This window comes from Pseudopipra pipra, chromosome 3 (genome assembly GCF_036250125.1).
Source record: "Pseudopipra pipra isolate bDixPip1 chromosome 3, bDixPip1.hap1, whole genome shotgun sequence".
NCBI classification, from domain to species: Eukaryota; Metazoa; Chordata; class Aves; order Passeriformes; family Pipridae; genus Pseudopipra; species Pseudopipra pipra.
In genome coordinates this window covers 63,945,767-63,967,171 of record NC_087551.1, presented here as the reverse complement: position 1 = coordinate 63,967,171, position 21,405 = coordinate 63,945,767, and the positions used below count along the sequence as shown (strand labels likewise).

The window sequence follows — 21,405 nt, the reverse complement described above, 5'->3', positions numbered from 1 at the left end:
CGAGGGGCTCCCACTGCTGGGGCTGCCTGAGCCCTACCAGGAGAAGGAGGAGGAGGAAAGCGGGCGGGGAGGCGGCTGTGCCGTGGGCAGGAGGGAAGCCGCTCGGCGAGCGTGAACCGAGCTCGGCGGCGCTGCCGCCTGCCTCGCCTCCCCGTCCCTCCCTCCCTCCTCCCCTCCTCCCCCCGCCTCCCCCCGCCGCAGACGGCTGCGAGCCCGGATGGTTTGCGAGCGGAGTTGAGGGGGCAAACTTTGAAGCCTAGATGCCTCTGGGGTTGCGCGGCAGAGCGCGGCTGCTCCTGCAGGCACCTGCCGCCGCCCTCCCCCCGGCGCTGCCGCCTTCCGCGGGGGCGGCCGGCCCCGCTGCCGCCGACCGCCGAGGCGGCGGGCGCTGCGGCCGCGGGTAGGGCGGGCGGGCGGGCGGCGGGCGCGCCCCCATGCGGGTCCCGGGCTGGGGCTCGCCGGCGGCAGGCGGGAGCCGGGCGGCGGCCGGGCGGTGCTCTCCCGCCGCCTGAGTGGGCGCGGCGCGGGACGGCGGCGCGGGGTGCCGGGAGCCATGGGCTATTGCAGTGGCCGGTGCACACTGGTGGCCGTGTGCGGCGCGCAGCTGGTGAGTAGCGGCGGGGGCGGCCCGCGGAGGAGAGGGGGGGGAAGGAAGGCGGGCGGGAGGGAAGGAGGGGGGGTAGTGGGGCGGGTCCCCCGCTGCCCGGAGCGGGAGCCCCGCGATCGGCGGTGGGGGGGAGGGCAGCGCCCGCGCTTTGGGCGAGGAGGGGACGCGTGGGCTGGCATGGGGATCCGCGTGAGGCGGCAGGGTGGGAAAAAGGGGCTGTGTTACAGGTAGTTTGGCGGAGGCTCTGCCAGGGAGGCTGCGGTGGGCTCACGGCGGAGTTAATAAACTCGGGCAGTTCTCCCAAGCGCTGACTCAAGTTGGTACCTGGTTTCCTTTGGCTGGCCCTATGTAAGGCAGGGACGCGGCCGTGTCAGGGGTGATGCGCAGCTTGTAAACAGTTTGCCATACAGGTGTGTGTCTGTGTGAAGTTATCACGCCTGAGCTTTTCTGCAGATGTGTATCTTTCTTTTTTTCCCTTTCAGACTTACTGTCCAATGTATGTTAACACTGTATCGTTATGGTGCTACAGAACTAAAACAATTATGTATTTATATTTACCTTTGGAGGAGACATGTGGCAAAACTCGTAAGCTCAGCTACCAGCAAAACTAAACTGAGTTTAAATAGTAGGCACTGTGATACAATAACAAAGAAACTGCCTAAAAATAGATCTGCTTAGCAAGATGGTTAGTCTGTGCAATTGTGTTGTGGCACTTTCAAAGAGACAGGGTTTAAAGTTAAAAAGCTAATGTCCCTTCCTGTAATGTATATGTGGATTATTTTATTGTTGTGAAATCAGATACATGATATACAGAGTTCCTATGGATTTGGATGCAGTAATGCACAGATAAAGACCTATCAATTGAATATGTCCCATTTCTTATTTTCATTAGACCAAATGTTGATGTGGTGGCAGAACAGGTGCTGGAAGCACCTTTGTTAAGCAGTTAACTTCATGGTAGAAAGGAAATATTTCTTGCTACTTCATCCCTGTACCTCTTACTGAATAGTTTTGCTGAGAAAGTGTAAGTCAGTATAAATAGCAACCAGCATTGTTGCCAATTCATTTCCTGCAGACAGATACTAAGAGAACTACAGAAGAAAACACCTAGTAGATTTCAGGGACCAAAATCAGTAAAACAGTACATAGGAAAGAAAGATGTGTTAGCAGATCAGAAATTCAAAATGCCTGTGGTCTTTTTATAAGTTGTCATCAACCCATAATCCTTTTGTATTCTGGAAAACATTTTATTTATATATGCTGTTCTTCACCTAACTTATCTAATTCTTTGTAACCGGTTGTATCTTATCAGAAGTGATTTATTCATGCACATAGTCTAAAAAAAGAATCTTGAATAGTAGTACTGAATCTTGAGTGGAATGGTGGGAATGTAACCTTTTCCAGCAATTTGGAAACATAAAATTAGTGACTGAAGTTCTTCAAATCTATTTAAGTTTCAGAGGCATAGTTTGTTTTTGTTTTTTTTTTTTTTTTCTGCAAAGGGAACAAAAAATGGTTTATATTGTACATCTTAAAGATCGAAGATTGACTTTTGCTTTTTTTTAAATGCATTCAACAACCAGGAGCTTATGATGACTATAGAATGTGCTAAGATGTTAAATTATTACTGTTTTGAAAGTCTGTGAAGGAAAATATATTTGCTAATTCATGTTGACAAAAATACATGCAGAACTCATAGTAAAAACATCAACAGAAATGCCCCATAGGAATGTATCAGCAGGTGGATGAGCAGGTAAGCTAATGTACAATTACTAGCATTAGTGTAGCATTAGTGGAAGCTTTCTACAAGTGTCTCTAAAATAAAAGGTCAAATAAATATATTTTTTAAAAATAAATGCTGTTTTCTGGAGTAGCTTAAGCGAAATTTTAGCAGAATCATAAACTGAAAGCAAACTTCAATATTTTTATTGAGCAAGAAAAGAATGTGTTAGCAGCAATGCAAACCTCTGAATCACACTTGGCCTGTGTAATGACATTTAGATAGGTTAAAAGCAGGAATAATCATTTGCATGAGAAAAAGGAGATGGGAATGGAAAAAAATTATGCACTTTATTAAAATCACATGTCATATACCTTTGTGTACCATATACTATCATATGGGAATAGATCATCTTGAGTTTTAACTCAAGATTTAACTCCCCTTAGGAGGCCCATGGGTGATTAATCAGTTGTCACCACTTTTCTAGGTAAAAACTATTTAAAGGAACAAATGCTGTCAAGATTCATCCTGGAATTAGCAACCACATTAATGCAGATGCATATTCAAAAAGAAAGGATCTAGAAGTTATCTGACCTGAGGAGATGGGTGTGGGAAGCATTTCTACAATGATAACCATACTTGAAAAAATGCTTAAAAGTTATAATGTGAAGATTATGTGTGAGATACGGCTTTGAAATGGTCGTATATGAGTAGAGAGTATACTTTTGTTTGAGGAAAAAAGTTGTTAGAAAGGTTTATTTTTTTTTTTTAATGTAAGTATATTCTTCAAATACTGCAAAGCTAGGGTGTGGAGATCTAATTGGTCTTTGTAGGCACTGCACAATAAATAATACTGTGGAATACTGCAGTTCATTAGAGAGGCTGTTGCATATTTTGTATGTATAAATGATGTAGATGTCGCAGATGGACAGAAAAGGTGGTTGTTTCAAGTACTGGTGCAGGAGTAGAGCTCCGTCAGTTTGAGAGACCCTGCACAAGCAGAATTTTTTTCATAAATGCATTTTTGGTGCTTATAGTTAAGGCAACATACTGTACCATCAGTTTATCAGAAACCTCAAGGAATGCTTCTGCTCTCAAGGGCATACTGATCATTGCTTTCTCCTTATTAACATACATATACCTTCCTGTTTGTGCTCTCATTTGCACTATGGAAAACAACCTTTGACAGCTCATTTTCATCTGCTTTTATAGCCAATGAGAAGAATTAACAGTAAGTAAGAGCTAATTTTGCTCATGTGAGGAGCAAGGCATCACCTTCTGTGTGCAAATTAATTATCTCAAAATATATTTTCATTTTTTTAAGGTACTAATATTGGTTTCTTTTGTCCTTTTTCCTTTTGAAGAGAATCCCAGGCATGGGTGCTCTGGTGGTTTTTGTTGTGTGTTAACTATCCTGGTTGCAAGGAAAGAATTCTCTGCTGTTGCATTTTGTCCTTTAAACCTCTTTATTTTTGGGTGTCTCCTTTCTATTAATAGCTTGCATCAGTAACACTAATATCTTGTTGCCTTGTCTTTTTAATACCAAGAGCAGCAAAGGTGAAACTGCCAAGATTATTGTGCCTTCTGGAAGTCTTTAAGAACCCCACAGAAACCAATTTTCTAACTTTTTCCCTGCCCACTGTTGCTGCTTGGGAAAACTTGGAGCATGGCAAAACAGTTTAAAGTACTGCCTGTTTTCAGCTTAGAAGGTCTCCTCCCAAGTGCAGTGATGCAAAAGGACAACATTTCATAAAGAATGTCTCCAATAATCATTGCCTTATTGTTTCTATCCATGAGGCAGAGTTTGCCATACTCTTAAGGCTGATTAGATGACAGATAATTCAGCCTTTACACTCCCTTCTCTCAGTTTCTGTCTGAATTTACTGAATTTATTTATATAATTAATTATTAATTATATAATTAATTTTGTATATTTATATAATTAATTTTACCTGTTCTTTTTCTTTTCTTCTTTTTTTTTTTTTTTAAGTAAATTGTAACTCAGATATTCCAACTGAGTATTAAAAACTATGTAAAATTTATAAACAAGGTGCATATATCCAAAAGGTCAGTTAGTGATTCTGGGGTACTCAATCTGATGCTCTAAACCAAGCATTTATTATAATGGGCATATACCCCCAGTTTCTGAAAACAGGTGTCTTTTGCAGACACCAATGTGTGGCAATTGCATTTTCTCCTTTCCCTTGCTGACAGCTCACAGTTGGGGCCATAAGCACACTGGCACACAAACCTGGTGGTGTTTCTTCATGAACTCATCCTGTTACAATTCTGGCTGAAGTCACTGTCCAGGTCTGTCATATTGGCCAAAAAGAATGGAATAGGCACCCAGATTTGGTTGCTTTTGCTAACACAGGCTCAATCTTTTTTTTTTTTTTTTTTTTTTGTTTTTTTTTTTTTTTGTTTTTATTGAGCTAATGAAAAAAATGATCAAAATGTTTTGTATAGAATATCCTTGTTCTGTGCTCTTACGCGAGTGAACGATACTGATTAAGAGAAAGTTCAAATACTTTGTTTCAAAAACTCTATCAGCTGAAGTAATTTCTGTACTTAACTGTGATACAAATGTCCATAAACACATATTTAACTGCCTATTGGACATGAAGATACCTATTTGATCTGAGTAGGTAAAGTGGTGGAACTGCTCAAACCCAGGAAATTAATTACATAAAAACTGGGAAGCAGTTTCTATCATATGTCTTCTGTGACAACAAATGTCAGGACAGATGCCCATAATCTATATTGCACACTTGATATATGACTGAAGAGTGTCTTGTTCTTTTCCAGTTCTCGCTTGCATTATTAAACATTGGTATATGTAACTGCAGAGAATGGCTACTGAGAAAAAAATTGTCTTAGCGATCAGTCCTGTAAAGTTTTGGGTTGCCTTTTTTAAACATGAATAGTAAACATTCTTATGCTTGTTCACACAGTTCAGGAGTGGTGATCATCACAAGTTCTAGTCTATATCACAGGTCTAGCTACCAGGTTTATCTCAGTTTAATACTATGAATATCCTTTCTTGAGGAAAGCCTCATGTTTTAACAGTTTGCAGGTTGAATTGTCTCTGGACTTTCAGAGAGTGAAGTTTGCTGGATTAGAGCTCAGGTCCCACTAAGTGCAAAGCAAAGGCATTCACAGCAGATACTCCCTGGGATTAGCTACTCTGAAGCATTATGCAGTGAAGAACATATTTTGTTAATGTAGGGTCTTACACCATGCATAGCATCTGGGTACTTTCCTATAGCACACCACACCACGTAACCAGTAGACTTAGCATGTCTGACTTTTTTTTCCATTTTTGTTACAGAGAAGCAGTAGTGAAATTTTTGGGTTTTGCTTTTAATTGCTGGGTTTTAGTGAGAGTTTCTTTTCTTTTTGCATATGGATTTTGTGTTTCATTGTCACTGCTGCCAGTGGTTTGCAATAACAGCTTTAGGAGACAAGTGTCTGCAATAGAAAATTCTGATGACATGTACATGTTCCTACATTTTCTGCTATCAAAAGGGGAATTAAAAGCATGGGCTTTTCATGTGAAATGGAAAGTGATGTTGTTGCTGTGCTTAGCCTGTGGATCTGTAGTTTTTTCAATCTGCAAAAAGTAGAAAGACTTGGTTTCTGTGTTTTGGATAGTACTTAAATATAAGTGCTGCCTTTGAAATTGTGACTATGTCAACAACTTTGTGCCTGCCTTCCTTAATGTTGTGCTTCTTGCTTTGTTTCAAATTTGATAGAAAAGTGAAATTCGTAGTTTCATTGTATCCAAAAGCATGTGATCCTACTAGCAGTGAAAAGGAAACAGTCCTCTGAATAGCAGACTTTCAGCAGATGTGTGTTTGAGAGCTATTGTATAAAAATAACTAGTAGATTTTGAGGTGTTGCTGGAAATATATAAAACAGGAACTTGATAATGAATTCAGAGAGCCAACATCATCTCTTGTTGTGGAAAAAATATGTAGCAACATTTTTAGGTTTGTGACACCTTGGTAGAAAAATAAACACTCTTTTTTTTTTTTTTTAAATTCTGTTTTTGAGGTAAAATATCAGTGATTCATTACAAAACTGTTTGGTTGGTTGGTTGGTTTTTGTTTGTTTTTTTTCCTCCCGTATAACTTGAGGTCAAAAATGGTGATGAATGCAAAAAAGTGGATGTCATAGGAAACGGTCCATTATATCATTTAATTTTAGTGCTTGACATTCACTATGAATGGTACAGTTTTATTTTTCATAGAAATGTGAATGTATAATAATCATGAGTAACCATCATGCTCTTCAAGCAAAGCAGAGTATGTTGTTTTAAGTTACAGGAGTAAAAGATTTCTGACTATTTGAATAACTGGTTTAATTCACTGCTTTTGGAAGCTGAAGTCCTTTAGAGTTCAGTGAGCCAACTCAACATTCAGATACTGTGGTGTTTGGTAGGAATGAAAGGTTGAAATAGATTGAGAGAAGTTGAATAAACTACCTGAATATAAGCATCTAGAATACCTAGCAAAACTACTCTTCTTGTATAGCCATGAATAGAATCTTTGACAGTAGAAATTAATTTCATATTGACAGAGATTTGAACTAACACCTTGAATGATGAATGCAGGGTGTTATGTTTTTGTTTTTTTTCTTTTTCCTGTTGCTTTGCAAGAAGCACTAAGTAAGCATTTTAAAAATACACTAAAAACTCTCTGTAGTCAGTCTGTTGTCAGTGGAGGTAAATCTCTCGTTCTGTAGTCAACAGAAAGGAACAGGTTCTGTGGTTCAAAACAGAAATGTAATATTTTGATGGTGGTGCCTTTTCTGTCCTAGACTGAGCTGGAGAATGTACACAGTGCAAAGTGCAGCAGATAAGATTTGTAAACCAGTACTTGGTGACTTGTTCCAGGAAAGAATCTAAATCCATGTGGGATCTTCTCAATGTTATGGTGCATTTGATGACACAGATGTCAACATCCAGTTTCAGTTAGTATGAAATTTTTAGAAACTTTCCTGGGCTTAGGGACTGGAGAGATTCAGCCAGCGTTTGCTCTAGAGGCTGATGTCAGTGAACTGATTTGTGTACACCAATACACTCCAAACTGCCTTTTTGGTCCCATTGTTCCACGGAGCTCAGGAGATTAATCTGGATGTAAAATGCCAAAAGACACAGCTGTTCCCAATGGTGTTTTACAAAAGGTATGTCAGAAATCTTGAATTGCTGAAGAATTTACTTAATATTCTGAATTTAAGTGACATTTTGTAGACAATAACCATAGTGAGTGTTTTCAGATTTGGATGGGGAAAAGAGTATTGGTGATCTGACTAAGTCTGAATAATCTCTCTAGCCTTCTAAGTGGTCAGAAGAGGGACTCCTTAAGGGGTAGGTCAGAGTGCCTAATGTTGTTTCTTGCCCTTAACTGACCATTAGAGTTGTGTCCTAAGTAAAGTGGTCCTTCAGCTAATGTAGGCTTTCTGGGAGTTGGAGAGAGAAGAAAAATCATGGACCCCTATTATAAGATGTCTTGCCACTCACAGAGTTTATTATTTATATTTTTCTCCCTCTTGCATTTTCACTAGTTATTTTACTGAGGACTTTTTGATTTTAAGGACGAGTGTTATCTACATTTTGAGAAATGCTGTTTTGGAAAAGTATTTGTGTCTTTGTTGCCTGTCAAGGGAAACTAAGGAGCCTGCTTTCACCAGAACAATGTCAGCTTTTGTGCATACTCCCTTAAGATCCCATAAAAATATGATGCTAAAATCACATGGATGAAACCAATTTATTCTCACTTTGGGGTTTGCATGATTTCTGTAGCTTCCAACAGGACTGAGGAAGACAGGAATCACTATAAAGTGTGATCATAAAAATTGTGCTAGAAATACAATAACTTTAAAGAATCATTTAGTTTATTATCATTCAGGTTAATCCTCATTTTTTTTTATCATGATGACTGAAAGTGAGGGACTGTTGAGTGCTACCTGGCTTGTAAAGTAGAACGGACACAATAGTTTAAATTACGTTTTCTTGCCCCAGTGGCAAATAAACATTTTACACCCTCTCTCCAGTTGTACATGTACCAGTTGGATGGCATCTGAGAATTGTTTAAGCATTTTGTCACTCTATAACTCTCGGTTAGAAATGACATTTAGAAGAAAAATTATCGATTTCTCTGTTCACTAAAAAGTAAACATGCATAGCTAATGGTTCTATTCATCACAGATCATACTTATGCATTTTTCATAAAAACTTGATTTTAATTCATACATAACTTATGAGAAATGTTTCAGTTTAGGTATCTGCTGATTCCCACTCAAATGTTTACATGTATCTGAATACCTTGAAAATATTTTTCATCTGAGGCTCAAATTTACTTTTTATAGACAAACTTGCTACTCTGTTGCTACGTAATGATGTGATGTATATAGAAATGCTGATTATTATACTAATTGCTAGAAACAATAAAGATACTAGTTACATGACATAAATGAATTTCAGATTTTCTTGTGCTGTTCACAGTAATAGCTTTCTAATATTGGAGTTTGGGTCAGTGGGGGATGGAGAGGTGTTCTTTTTTTTCACAGTTGGGATGTTAGGCAGCATCTCTAGTGGCAAGTCCCCAGTTACATGTAACTGGCAAGTTACCAGTTATGTGAATGGGAATAGGAAAAGTCTGTCATATTCTATATTCATACCACAACAGATTGAGTTCTGGTTTCCTCCTCACCCTGCTTTTCTTATGAAGGAATTCTCATTAGCGGAGTTTTGTACAGAAAGCAGCATATGAGGTTAATTCTATTATTTCTAAGAGACATGTTGAAATGATGATGCCTGTCATGTTTAGATGTCACATCACCTTTCAGAAGGCAAAAATGCAGGACCAGTTGCAGATGGTGGGAGAGAGATTCATGCTATCTCATTTAAGCATGTAATTAATAGTCTCTGAACCACCTTCTGGAAGTGGCTGCTTCTTTCTGTTAACGATATAGGGATCCTTGAGTTGGGAATGCAACTCCAGCCTCTATTATGCATGCACCTTTATTTACCTCATTATATAGTTAAGCCTGCTTATTTTTGATGATATCTTTGTACTAAAGAGGAGAAGACAGACTGTCAAACTCTTTTTTTAGAATTCAGGCAGAACATAATTGACTGATACATAACATTTCTTCTGAATGAATGGAAGTCATGCTAGAGGCCTAGAACAAGGGTCAAAGGCCTCCCCATGTTCACCTTGAATAGCATTTACTGTCGCTGTGAGTGATGCTACAGTAGTGAATTAAATTGGTGTACAAGAACAAGATAGTATAAAGAGATAAAGAGTCTTCAGTCTAAGGTACTTGCTAATATTTGTGTAAGAAAGCTTAACTGTCTTAGGAAATGATGTCATTCCTTTCCAGATGACTCATAGTATGGGTCAATTTACTAATTAAAAATTCCTTTAAACTTTTTCATAGACAGACTACTAATTGGCCCTCAACAAGTATATTCTTCTTGTTTGAAGATAAAAAGCTTTTGTGAGGAGAGGAAGATAGATGCTATGATGTCTCTAGAACAATGCATGTCTCTTTTAAAAGCTATTCTTCAATAATTAAACAAAATGTAAAGTTTGCAAGTTTTTGCAGTGACCAACAATGGCTTAGCATTTTTCATTATACTCTGGTCACAGTCTTTGTGGTGGCACGGTGTTCTATTACAGAGGACAGAAACAAAAGGAGAAAAAACCCCATTGTATGTGGTTGCTACCTTCACAAAGCCACAAATACATTAAACTCAAGATACTGTTCATTGTGCTCTTGAGCCACCAGTGACAAAGGTGCTGTGAGTACCACATGAATATCAGGCATTATAGGTCATTACATCGTTGTTCAAATTGGCAGAACAAATAGCAGCAAAACAGATGAAAACATTAGCACTAAAGGAATGCAAAATGGTAAGAGGCTTGTCAAAAAAAAAAAGAAAAATAGAATTCAGATGTTATTTTTACCATTAGATATAAAGTTGATTTTCCCCTTTTTTTTTTTTTTAAATTTATTTTTAAGTTTTTGTCCATGCCCATCCCATGCCCTTGAGGCCTGTTAGCTTTTATTTTCTTTGACACTTGCAGCACTCCCAGCCAGTGACAGCAACTTGGTAACAAGCCAGATGATGGCACTGGTAGTGTTAACATAAGATATGGGCTTCGGTGTATCCTGAAAATAGAGTTCATTGTCTTGGATTTTATCAGACTGGCTTTCCTGAATGTGGAGCTGGCAGTAAATCTGTTACTTGCAGGGGAAAAACCACAACAAACTGGAGCTGGATGTAGTATTCAGCAATGTCCCTAATAATGCCTATTTCTGGTCTTGGCAACCTCTCAGACTATTTAGAGGGGCTACTGTCTGGTACAATCTCTTTTTGGTTTTTTCTTTCTTTTATTGTAATTGAAAGCTATCATCCAGAGGTAGGGTCATAATGGCAGGTACAGAAGAGAAGTTATTGGCCTCAATGACTGGAAGAAAGGTCTGTTCTGCATCATGCTAAACTGTGCTTTTTCTGATGCATAATAAAAGTTATTTATGGACACTGATAAAGTGGTATCTGTTGTATAATATCACAGATCGGTATAAGGACAATAACATAAGGCAGCTGGTTTAGTAAGCTCTATTTGCTGGAGAAATGTGCAGTTCTTTGCACATTAAAATTAAAAACAAAAGGAGGGGAGAATGCTGGGAATTTTTTTCTTGGTTCCTGGCATTTGCAATCATTCTTGCTTTGTGGTGTGCTTATAAAGACAATTATGTGGGTCCCATGTCAGTATAATATTTGTCATGACTAGTGCCTTACTAGAGGACAGCTACTCCTTTCTGCCCAGCACATATACATAACTACCACTGATGATAATAGAACTTATGTGTAACCTTCCTCTGCATTACACCGAAGGGGATGCTGGAGCTCTCTTGGTTTCAGTTAATTAACTTAGGTATAAAACTGTGAATGAAACAGTGATGGATCTGGAACTATTCAGATACTTGTTTGGAGTACAGTGCCTGTAAGGAGGTTTTGGACTTCCAACAATTATTAGTTGGCCTTCATAACAGGTGAGTAAGAAAGGCACTGTCCAAATGCACAACATCTGAGTCTTTCAGAGCATACTGAGTGTCTTCATGAGAAGGCCAGGCGTTCAGGTCTCCATCAGCCTAGAGCAGTCACAAGGAAGCTTGATATGCAAGAGGTGCTTCCAACTTGTAAGCATTTTATGTAAATTCCTCAGTCTTTCTCTAAGTCCATCAGGATTGAAAAAAGGGGTGACCAGCAGATTTTTACAAAGCTACTCAGATGCTGTAGCAGTGCTTTGGCTGCTGTCAGTCCTGCTGAGAACTTGACCGAATTGGAATAAAGGAGAATATAGAAGTGGCACAATGCCATCGTAATGCTGTTAAGAGCTAATGTAAACTCAGCTGGAGAAAATCATTTTCAGTGAACAACAAGGTTTATTGGCCATGGCAAGCCCAAGAACATATTCTCAAGGACCACCTCTTGGCATTTTAGCTATTGTAATGAGCTAGATTTGTAAATCTGTAAGCACTTGGTTCTCTCAGCTCAGACCTGCATGGTGGGCAGCCCAAACTGACCTAGGGAATGTTAAACCCATGCCTCTATGTTCACATTAAATTTATCTTTTGTTACTGTTTTTTGTTTGCTTTTGAAAATTTGAGTAAATTTGAAATTCTGCAGTACTTGGGGTGACTAATTAGATTTCTGTGTGAGGACAAGCCCTGACTTTTTTTGGAAGGTGAAAAGTATTAATCTTAAAACTACAGCATCTATTCCAGATAGATTACTTACTAATTTAAGACAAGATACAAAGCTACAGTGATGAATGGATTGACCAGTTAATATTTGTCGTTTCATTTTATGCTTATACCATTTTAAAATAGCTCACTTTTGATGAACTGCTAGTATGTTTATTTATGAATTAGAAAACGTATACTTATAGTAAGTTCCCTGCTACCCTTCAGTTTGAGGTCTCTGACTAAAGGTTCCAGCTGCTCTGATGTTCAGCACAAGTAGGCCAATACTAAATTGGGAGGAGCTGCTGACTCCCTCGAAGGCAGGGAGGCCCTGCAGAGAGACCTTGGCAAATTAGAGGACTGGGCAATCACCAACCATATGAAGTTCAACAAGGGTAAGTGCTGGATTCGGCACCTGGGACAGGGCAACCTTGGATGTTTGTACAAGCTGGGGAAAGAGATGCTGGAGAGCAGCCCCGTGGAAAGCGACCTGAGGGTTCTGGCCAATGCAAGTTGAATATGAGTCAGCAGTGCCCTGGCAGCCAGGAGGGCCAACTGTGTCCTGGGGGACATCAGGCACAGCATCACCAGCTGATTGAGGGAGGTGATTGTCCTGTTGTGCTCTGCACTGGTGTGGCCTCACCTTGAATATTGTGTGCAGTTTTGGTCACCGCAATATAAAAAAGATATTAAGGTATTAGAGAGCATCCAAGAGAGGGCAGTGAAAATGTTGAAGGGCCTAGATGGGAAACCATACAAGGAGATCACTTATCAAGTTCAGCCTGAAGAAGAGGAGACTGAGGGGAAACCTCATAGCAGTCTACAGCTTCCTCACAAGGGGACGTGAAGGGGCAGGCACTGATCTCTTTTCTATAGTGACCAGTGACAGGACCAGAGGGAATGTCCTGAAGTTGTATCATGGGAGGTTTAGGTTAAATATTCATGGCTAGGCTTCGCGAACGAAGATTTGGGAAGGCTCTATCCACATTTGTTACAGGCACGCTCGTGGCTTATGAGGCCAATACGAGACAGACATATCCGGTTGCAAAAGGCACAGCAGAAAGACTCCTTAGGTGGTATATTCTGCAAGACACGGTTCTTTCTGCGTTGCCTTTTCTCCTCGAGAATGATCCTGCGTGTGTTCTCAAAGGAGACAGCTGCGTTATAGATGGTGTGTCTCCAGGCCTCTCGATTGGAGGCCAGAGTAGACCAGTTATGGTGATCAATATGGCCAAGGCTGAGATGTTGTTTCAGGGAGTCCCTGTATCTTCTCTTTGGGGCTCCTCTCATGCGGCAGCCGGTGGCAAGTTCACCATAAAGCAAGATCTTAGGGAGGCGGTGGTCCTTCATCCTGGAGACATGCCCTGCCCAGCGCAGCTGTGTTCTCAGCAACATGGCCTCAATACTTGTGACTGCTGCTTGTTCTAGAACAGACCTATTAGTCACATAATCTGACCAGTGGATGTTTAGGATTGTACAGAGGCAGCGTTGATGGAAGCGTTCTAGGAGACACAGGTGATGGCGGTAGATGACCCATGATTCGGAACCATACAAGAGAGTAGACAGCACTATGGCTCTGTAAACACTGATCTTTGTACTTTTCTTCAAGTGTTTATTATGCCAACTCTTTTGTGGAGTTTTCCAAAGGCACTGTATGCCTTTGCTAACCTGTTGTCTATCTCTCCGTCAATCTTACCATCCGAGGAGATGAGGCTCCATAGGTAATTAAACTGCTGGACTGATTTGAGCTCTGAATGTTAAATATTAGGAAAAGGTTTTTCACCCAGAGGGTGGTTGGGAACTGGAACAGGCTCCCCAGGTAAGTGATTACAGCACCAAACCTGACAGAGTTCAAGAAGTGTTTGGTCAACTCTGACACATGGTGTGACTCTTGGGGATGGTCCTGTGCAGGGCCCAGAGTTGGACTTCGATGATCCTCGTTGGTCCCTTCTAACTCAACATATTCTATAATTATTCAATAAAGATGGCTTGGGTAGGTGGGGCATTCATTTGCCCTCACAGCCTGACCGGTGAGGTGTTTAAGAGAGAAACATGAAATAGCCTTGCAGTAAACTTTAAAAATTTGATGAAAATTTTTTTTAATTGTCTGAGATACTTTAAATCTCTATAAAAGTGAAAACTGGTGTTACCAATAGGTGCTAGAGAAGTACTTTAGAACAGTCCTCTCTAAGGTAGTTTGGAAGATATGTCTGTCCTAACAAGATGCAAACCTCATATTTTAACCTCTGCAGATTTCATGACAACATGATTCTAAAATCTCTGCACCCTAGGGCCACCCGCACAATTTAGGGCAAGATATTTTTCTGCTCTCATAGATGTCTTCCTGTGTTGGCAGTGCCCAGCTGTGGCTGGGCTCTGATGAGGATATACTCAATATCCTCCATGTAAGTTGTGAATGGCGGCATCCAGCAGACCTAGCCCTAATGGCATCCTTTATACCCTGACACAGCTATGGCTGCTGAGTTGACCGTGTTCTTACAGTGTTAAATTATTTCATAGTGAATTTCTTACCCACATAATCCAGCAGGAAGGTGGAGGGGAATGTTTTTGCTCATGCATAGACCTGAGACTGACACTGGATTGTCTCTAGTCTTCTTTATCGGGGTGTTGTAACTTAGAGCTTTTATCCCATTTATCTTGAAGATGTAAATTTGTTGAGAAGTGTGCTGAGGCATGCTTGCTGACAGTAGGAATAGTTAATCTTCCAGGAGTTTCTATGTAAAGTGTCAGCTTGTGTTTGTGAGGAACCTCTACATCATAGCAATCCTAGGACTTGTATAAGGTCAGTATACAAACCAGCCATCCAAATCTCTTTAAAACATCAAATTTGATAGAGATAAAATGTGCTTAGAGAATATCTTTTTAAAAGGTCAAAAAGTAAAGACGATTTATTTACTTTAATTGAAATTCAGCAGGTCTTAGGTTAAGGTGAAGGATAAAGAAAATAAATCTCTAGGATGATATTATACTTGAGAGAATATTGATCAGTAACTGTTCCAGCAGGAGCTGATGGTGAGCTGAAAAGTAGTTTTACAAATTTACATAAATATTTCTGATTAGCACTTCTTGTTGTACATAGCTTTACCTAGATTTTTGTTCCACACTGTCTCTACATGAATGTTTCAGCAACACTAGACCATTCTCATTTTTGATTAAAAATATGCTAGAAAGTTCTGTCTTTTGTTTAATGTTCCTACAGTGTAAGAAAATAAACACTTGCTTGGACATTATTAACTTACTAATTTCATAAAGAAGAATGCTTTACGCTGTAGTGGTTTTACTGGATACCCCACAGAGTGAGCAGTGTTACCATACCGATGTTGGCCTTGGAAAGGGAAGCATTTTCATAGGTATTTGTTAATCACTTAGGGAAGATTATCTATGGAGTCCTTCTAACAACCACTCATATTTGAAAAATGTCATACAGTTCTTTTCTTTTACACCACCTTTCTTCTTGTGTCTACAGTCTCCCTGTGATTGCAGAAGTAATACAAGGTGCTTCCTTGCTCTTAGGGGTAGGTCATTACAGGCTTTCACTAGTCAGCTAGTATAATCTTAAAGTAAATATTTCTAATGCACCTTATTGGAGACCTGTGTCATTTTCTGTGCCACTTTCTTTATTTGCCGCCATGCTTTCCCATGCATGCAAGCACATGAGAGAAATTCCCACCAGGTACCTCAGTGCCTAGGCTGCCTATCAAGATGATGGAGGCAGGCAGAGTCTTTAAGGGGGGAATTCACTGCTCTTTGTTAGCATTTAGAAACTTAGGTGCCTTAAATCATGCTCTGAAAGAACAGTATCTCTGTGAACTTGGTATAGAATATGAAGTCCCAAATTAGGTGTCTTAATACACAGAATACCTGTGCTTTTTCTGCTCCCATGCACATCTGGTATATACTTCTTTGTACTAAGTGTATAGCAAGTTAAAATATGGATAATTTTTTTCTTTTTTTTTTCCCCTTTCTCTTTATCCCCCTCCATATTTCACAGTTTCACAGAATGGTTGGGAATAGAAGGAATCTCTGGAGATGATTTAGTCCAACCCCTCTGCTAAAAGCAGCCTCACCTAGAGCAGTTTGCAAGAGGATGATATTCAGGTGGGGTTTCACAGCCTTTCTGGGCAGCCTGTTCCAGTGCTCTGACACCTTCAAAGTAAAGAAGTTTGTCTTCATGTTCAGACATGTTCTGTATTTCAGTTTGTTCCTGTTGCCCCTTGTCCTGTCACTGGGCACCACTGAAAAAAGTCAGGCCCCATCCTCTTAACATGCACATGCACAAGCTCTGCCATAACCAGATTTCTTAAGTTATATCATCTCCTTATGGATCTACACAATACATCAAGAAAAAAAAAGAGGCTGTTTCTTCAGGCCTAATTATGTAATAAGATGGATATAATTGTAAATGGGAAAGCTGTAGAATAGAGTTAATAAATTTCATCCTCAAAAAGGACTGTTTACCCTGATAATAGTGACTAAGTCTCTGCTTTCCAAGAGCTGACAGGTACTCAGCTGGAGTATGTGAGTGAGGTTTTCTTTTATACCTTCTCTTTGTCACCGTTCATATCTTTTCACTACTTGGGTCCTGGTTGTTTTACTTCCTTGAAATGTCTTGGTAGGAAGAAAAGTTAGATAGAGCCACTGCTTGTGGCAGTTATTGATATTTGTTGTATTAGCTTACCTTCTGCTGCTACCATGAGGAATATTGCCTATGTAGCTATAAGCTAAGCTATATAAGCAGCGAGGATTGCCTACTGAGTAGCTACTAACAAACGTGAAATATTTCTGGATGAAATCACTCCTGGTTCTTTCATATGTTACTGAGTCTTCATGAATCTTGGTTGCAGTTAGTCAAGGAGCAGTTTGGTGACAAACAAACCCACCTGCATTTCACCGAAGTATCTTCTTTATTCCCATAAGTAACTGTGGCTAAAAATGTGAGGGGAATATCAGTTCTGTTGCAGCATAACAGGAGAAAAAGAGGCAGAGATATTCCCCCAAAATAGTGTGCAGCTTGAGGAAATACATCTTTAGTGAAAGAAAATCTGTTGACAATAAGTGAATGAAATGACAGTAAGGCTTATTGAATTCAAGGAGTGAGGGTAGGAAAATAAAATCTGGTCTCTGATGTAGTAACAGAGCCACCATGAGACGTGGGGATGAAGAAATGGGGAGAAGAAATGGAGGGAAGAGAAAAGAAAGAAAATACATCATTGATGGGACTGATTTTTAATTTGGGAAATTATTTTCAGATTTTTTTTTTCCCTAGACCAACCTCTTTTTATACTGGTCTGAAATCCAAAAGGATAACATGAATAACATTTTTTAGAGATTTATGGTACAGATTAGATAAAGGGGTTGAAGGAAACATATCAATTAGAACATTTATTTGATATATGTATACATATACAGAAGATATATGTGTGTTTATCTAACAGAAAAAAATGTGTATGTCTCAGTGATGTGTAAAGATGTCATACTTGACATTGAATTCATATTTAAAGCAATGATGTGTCAGGTAGTGCAGGTGTACTACAGTGTGTGTGCATGATGACACTGAATGTATCACAGAATTGGGAACTTTCAAAGAAAAATTCACATACTTTTATAGCTTGAGCTGGAAAACTGGGCTTCTGGGGAAAAGATTAGTGGTAGATGGAGCTTAGGCACAGGCAGAATCTTAAACAATATGTTGAATAGAGGGTGCGTACAAGCAATGGATTACATATCCTTTTTCAGCTCAGTGTTGCAACAAAGAAGACAGCAGCTTAAGCAAATATGCTTGAATGAAGTCATAGCTCTGAATGTGTGTGCTGTGAGTTTTTAAAATAGATTCCTGTTGAATTGAATAGAATCATGATCTCCTACGCTGCATGGGTGGTACTGAAGACTTTAGGCAAATGGATTATAAGTCTGATACTAATGGAAGTCTATTAGAAAGAGATGTGAATTTATCTTGCATGTGTCACAGATGAATTTGTCTTTAGCAGACCTACGAGCTGAGTAAATGATAAATGTTTCATATTTATATCATTGAATTAAATGGGAAAGGTCCTTCATTCTGCCACTTCCTACTATTATTATCAATGCTAGATTGCTAATTTGGGATAAAAAGGAAGGAGAGCAGAAGAAAAGAAAAATTAACTTGGGTAATGAGTGAAGGTGACAAGACACTAGGCCCCTCTGGGAACACAGAAATATAGAACTGCTCTTCAGAGATGGTATAATCTCCAGAAGCAAATGCAGATGGAGAGCATTTCCTGCTGGATCTTGATGACCAGGGATTGCATTGGTTCCAGCCATTCCTTAGCAGCATTAAGAGTGCACTCCAGGGGAAGGAGAGGTTTGTAGAGGGATGGACAAGCTGTTGTGTGCACACAGAGATGGCTTTACAATGCCACTAACCAGTATTGCTGACCGTCAGAACGGATGTTTATTTTGGTGGAGAAATACTCTACGTTTCTATTCATTCCAATTGCCCATGGCTTGCTCACCTAAGAGAGGCATTTGAACAGTGGGGGTGGAAAAAGTCCATGCTTCCAGCTTACGTGCTATACTTCTAGCTTACGTATCAGCAAGTACGTGCATTTAAAGTTCATTTTGTAAATAAACTTGAAAGTATTCTTAGACCAGTAATGTAAAAGTTGTAATGTAGTCTGTAGTTTATACTGAGTACATTTAGAAAGTCTGCTAAAATTCAAGCTTTGTCTCAGATTTTATGATAAAGCAATCAACATAAAATGAGGACCCTGTGTAATATCAGTAAGACACTTTTATTCATAAATTGTATATGTTGCTTTTTAAAGCCCGCACTAACAAGACACACAATAAAGAGAAGAATGCATTACAGTCGGGCAACTGTGCTAGTTTAAGACTACCCACCATGAGAGAGCATTTGGCTAAGACAAGGTAGTAGTTTGCAAGTTTCTTCTACTTCTGAAACCTGTTCCTTTTTGCTTTTTCACTCACTTAGCTTACAAAAACATAAAATAATTTTCCTTTTCCATTTTTCTTTTCACTTTGTGTCAAGCAGAGTACACACTTTGTAGTTGCTGAATGTATAATAATTTATATACTCATTTAAAAATAGCTGGTTTTGTTTCCTGGAGTTTATCAATCACCCCCAAAAAATCTGATCAAATTTTAACTTTAGTGGTATCATATTGTTATTGTCTAGGCTAGATCATTTCCCCTTAATGAGCTTTTCTCTACTTACGTTAGCTGGTACTCAGACCTGAAGACTAGATATCTTGCTGCTTTAGCTACTTGGTAGGGTAAGAAATAGTCAATATAGTGAAAGCTGTTTAGATGAATTCCATGGACTTGCCTTAGGTCCTAGACGGAGGCTGGTTGTTTGGTTTCTCTGCTGTGAATGGGGTATTCAGAGCAGGCAGAAGTACTCCTGGAGTCATTCTGAGGGTGTGGAAGGCGTTGCACTCTCCCCTCAGCTGGGTTTAAGTGACACATTAGGTGTCTATGCAGGGCTAGGATCCACACTTGCAACCTGTGCTTGAGTCAGTCAGACACTGAGATTGCTCTTTCATCCCCAAGATGAGGCTTGATCCCTTCTGTCACAGTGTGTCTGGAGAAGGAGCAGTGGTAACTGTAGTGCTGCCCAGTTTTCATATGTTAAAGAGACTTGTTATTTTGCACACACAAGAAAAAAGCATCCATTTGTTTGCCCTCTAGAGAAGACTGGCGCTGAAGCCTTCATTTCTCAGCCATTGTGAGAGAGAGTACCATCGCCAGCAACCCAGGAGCAATGGGAACATCCATCGAGCTCTTCTTCAGTCTGGGCCAAGAACAAGACAGAGAATGGAAAAAGAGACCTGAGAGGCCTGAGCTTCCTACATGTAAAATAGGAGTTCCCTAAAGAAATGTACATGGACTCGGCTCTTTGGAGCACTCAGCTCATTTTCTGTGATGGAGTTATAAGAGGCATAAATAGCATTAAAAGCAGATCTATACTGGGAACTTGTTTAGTGTGGTATAGAGTCTAGTAGAAATAGTCTTAGTTACTCACCCAGAGTCATGACATCAACCGGTGGGAACTGGATCTGAGTCCTTAACCCTTGATGTTTTACTTTTCAGGACTGATTTTATTTAATTTCTTCTTGGTAAAGTGGTTCAAAGATTAGTTACATTAATCATCTCTGTTACCAAAAAAATAGATTCAGGTCCTGGGACAAGAGCCTCTTTATGAAGCAAAAGGTCTTATTTAAGTAGTTACTCAAGTCCTCGGAAGATCTCTTATGAGGACTACTTTTATTACAACATCAAGTTGCATTATTGGGAAAAGCAAGATTATGTTAGAAAACATAAGTTTTCTTCATTTTTTTTCTTGCACTGTAAGATATGATCATTTATATCATCATCATCAGTAGTTATCTAAAAAAGCCTTACAGAGGGAAATTTCTTAAGCTTGCTTTCTTCTGCTCAGTTACTGCTTATGGTTAGATTTTATTCAGTGAGACATTAATGTCAGTTCCAACAATAACAGTAAATGAGTATACTTGGAGTTTTCTGTGCCTAGGAGAAATACTGAGTGAGTTTAAATCTGTACAGTGTGATAATTGTCATCACTGTGGCTAGGCTTCACAAACAAAGATTTGGGAAGGGCTCTACCCACGTTTGTTACAAGCGCGCTGGTGGCTAAAAAGGCCAATACGAGACAGGCATGTCCGGTTGCAAAAGGCACAGCAGAAAGACTCCTTAGGTGGTATATTCTGCAAGGTACGATTCTTTCTGTGTTGTCTTTTCTCCTCAAGAGTGATCCTGCGTGCGTTCTCAAAGGAAGCAGCAGCGTTATAGATGGTGTGTCTCCAGGCCTCCCGATTGGAGGCCAGAGCAGACCAGTTATGTTGATCAATATGGCCAAGGCTGAGATGTTGCTTCAGGGAGTCCTTGTATCTTTTCTTCGGGGCTCCTCTCGTGCGGCAGCCGGTGGCAAGTTCACCATAAAGCAAGATCTTATTAGGGAGGCGGTGGTCCTTCATCCTGGAGACGTGTCCTGCCCAGCTCAGCTGTGTTCTCAGCAACATGGCCTCAATACTTGTGATTGCTGCTTGTTCTAGAACAGATGTATTGGTCACATAATCTGACCAGTGGATGTTTAGGATTGTACGGAGGCAGCGCTGATGGAAGTGTTCTAGGAGTCGCAGGTGGTGGCGGTAGATGACCCATGATTCAGATCCGTATAAGAGAGTAGACAGCACTGTGGCTCTGTAAACACTGCTCTTGGTACTTTTCTTCAAGTGTTTATTTTGCCAAACTCTTTTATGAAGCTTTCTGAAGGCACTGT

General features: G+C 39.9%; 1 protein-coding gene across 3 annotated transcripts in view; it reads left to right on the top strand.

Moving 5' to 3' along the window:
- The first annotated feature begins 257 nt into the window (after positions 1-257).
- Positions 258-21,405, top strand: part of NKAIN2 (sodium/potassium transporting ATPase interacting 2) — a 541,273-nt gene continuing 520,125 nt past the window's right edge. Inside the window, exon 1 of one of the 3 annotated variants that reach the window (XM_064649618.1) lies at positions 258-607. In XM_064649618.1, coding sequence (XP_064505688.1) covers positions 554-607 — 54 coding nt within the window. In that variant the 5' untranslated portion in view covers positions 258-553. The remainder of the gene's footprint in view (positions 608-21,405) is intronic. The other 2 variants (XM_064649617.1, XM_064649616.1) reach the window with 2 other exon arrangements.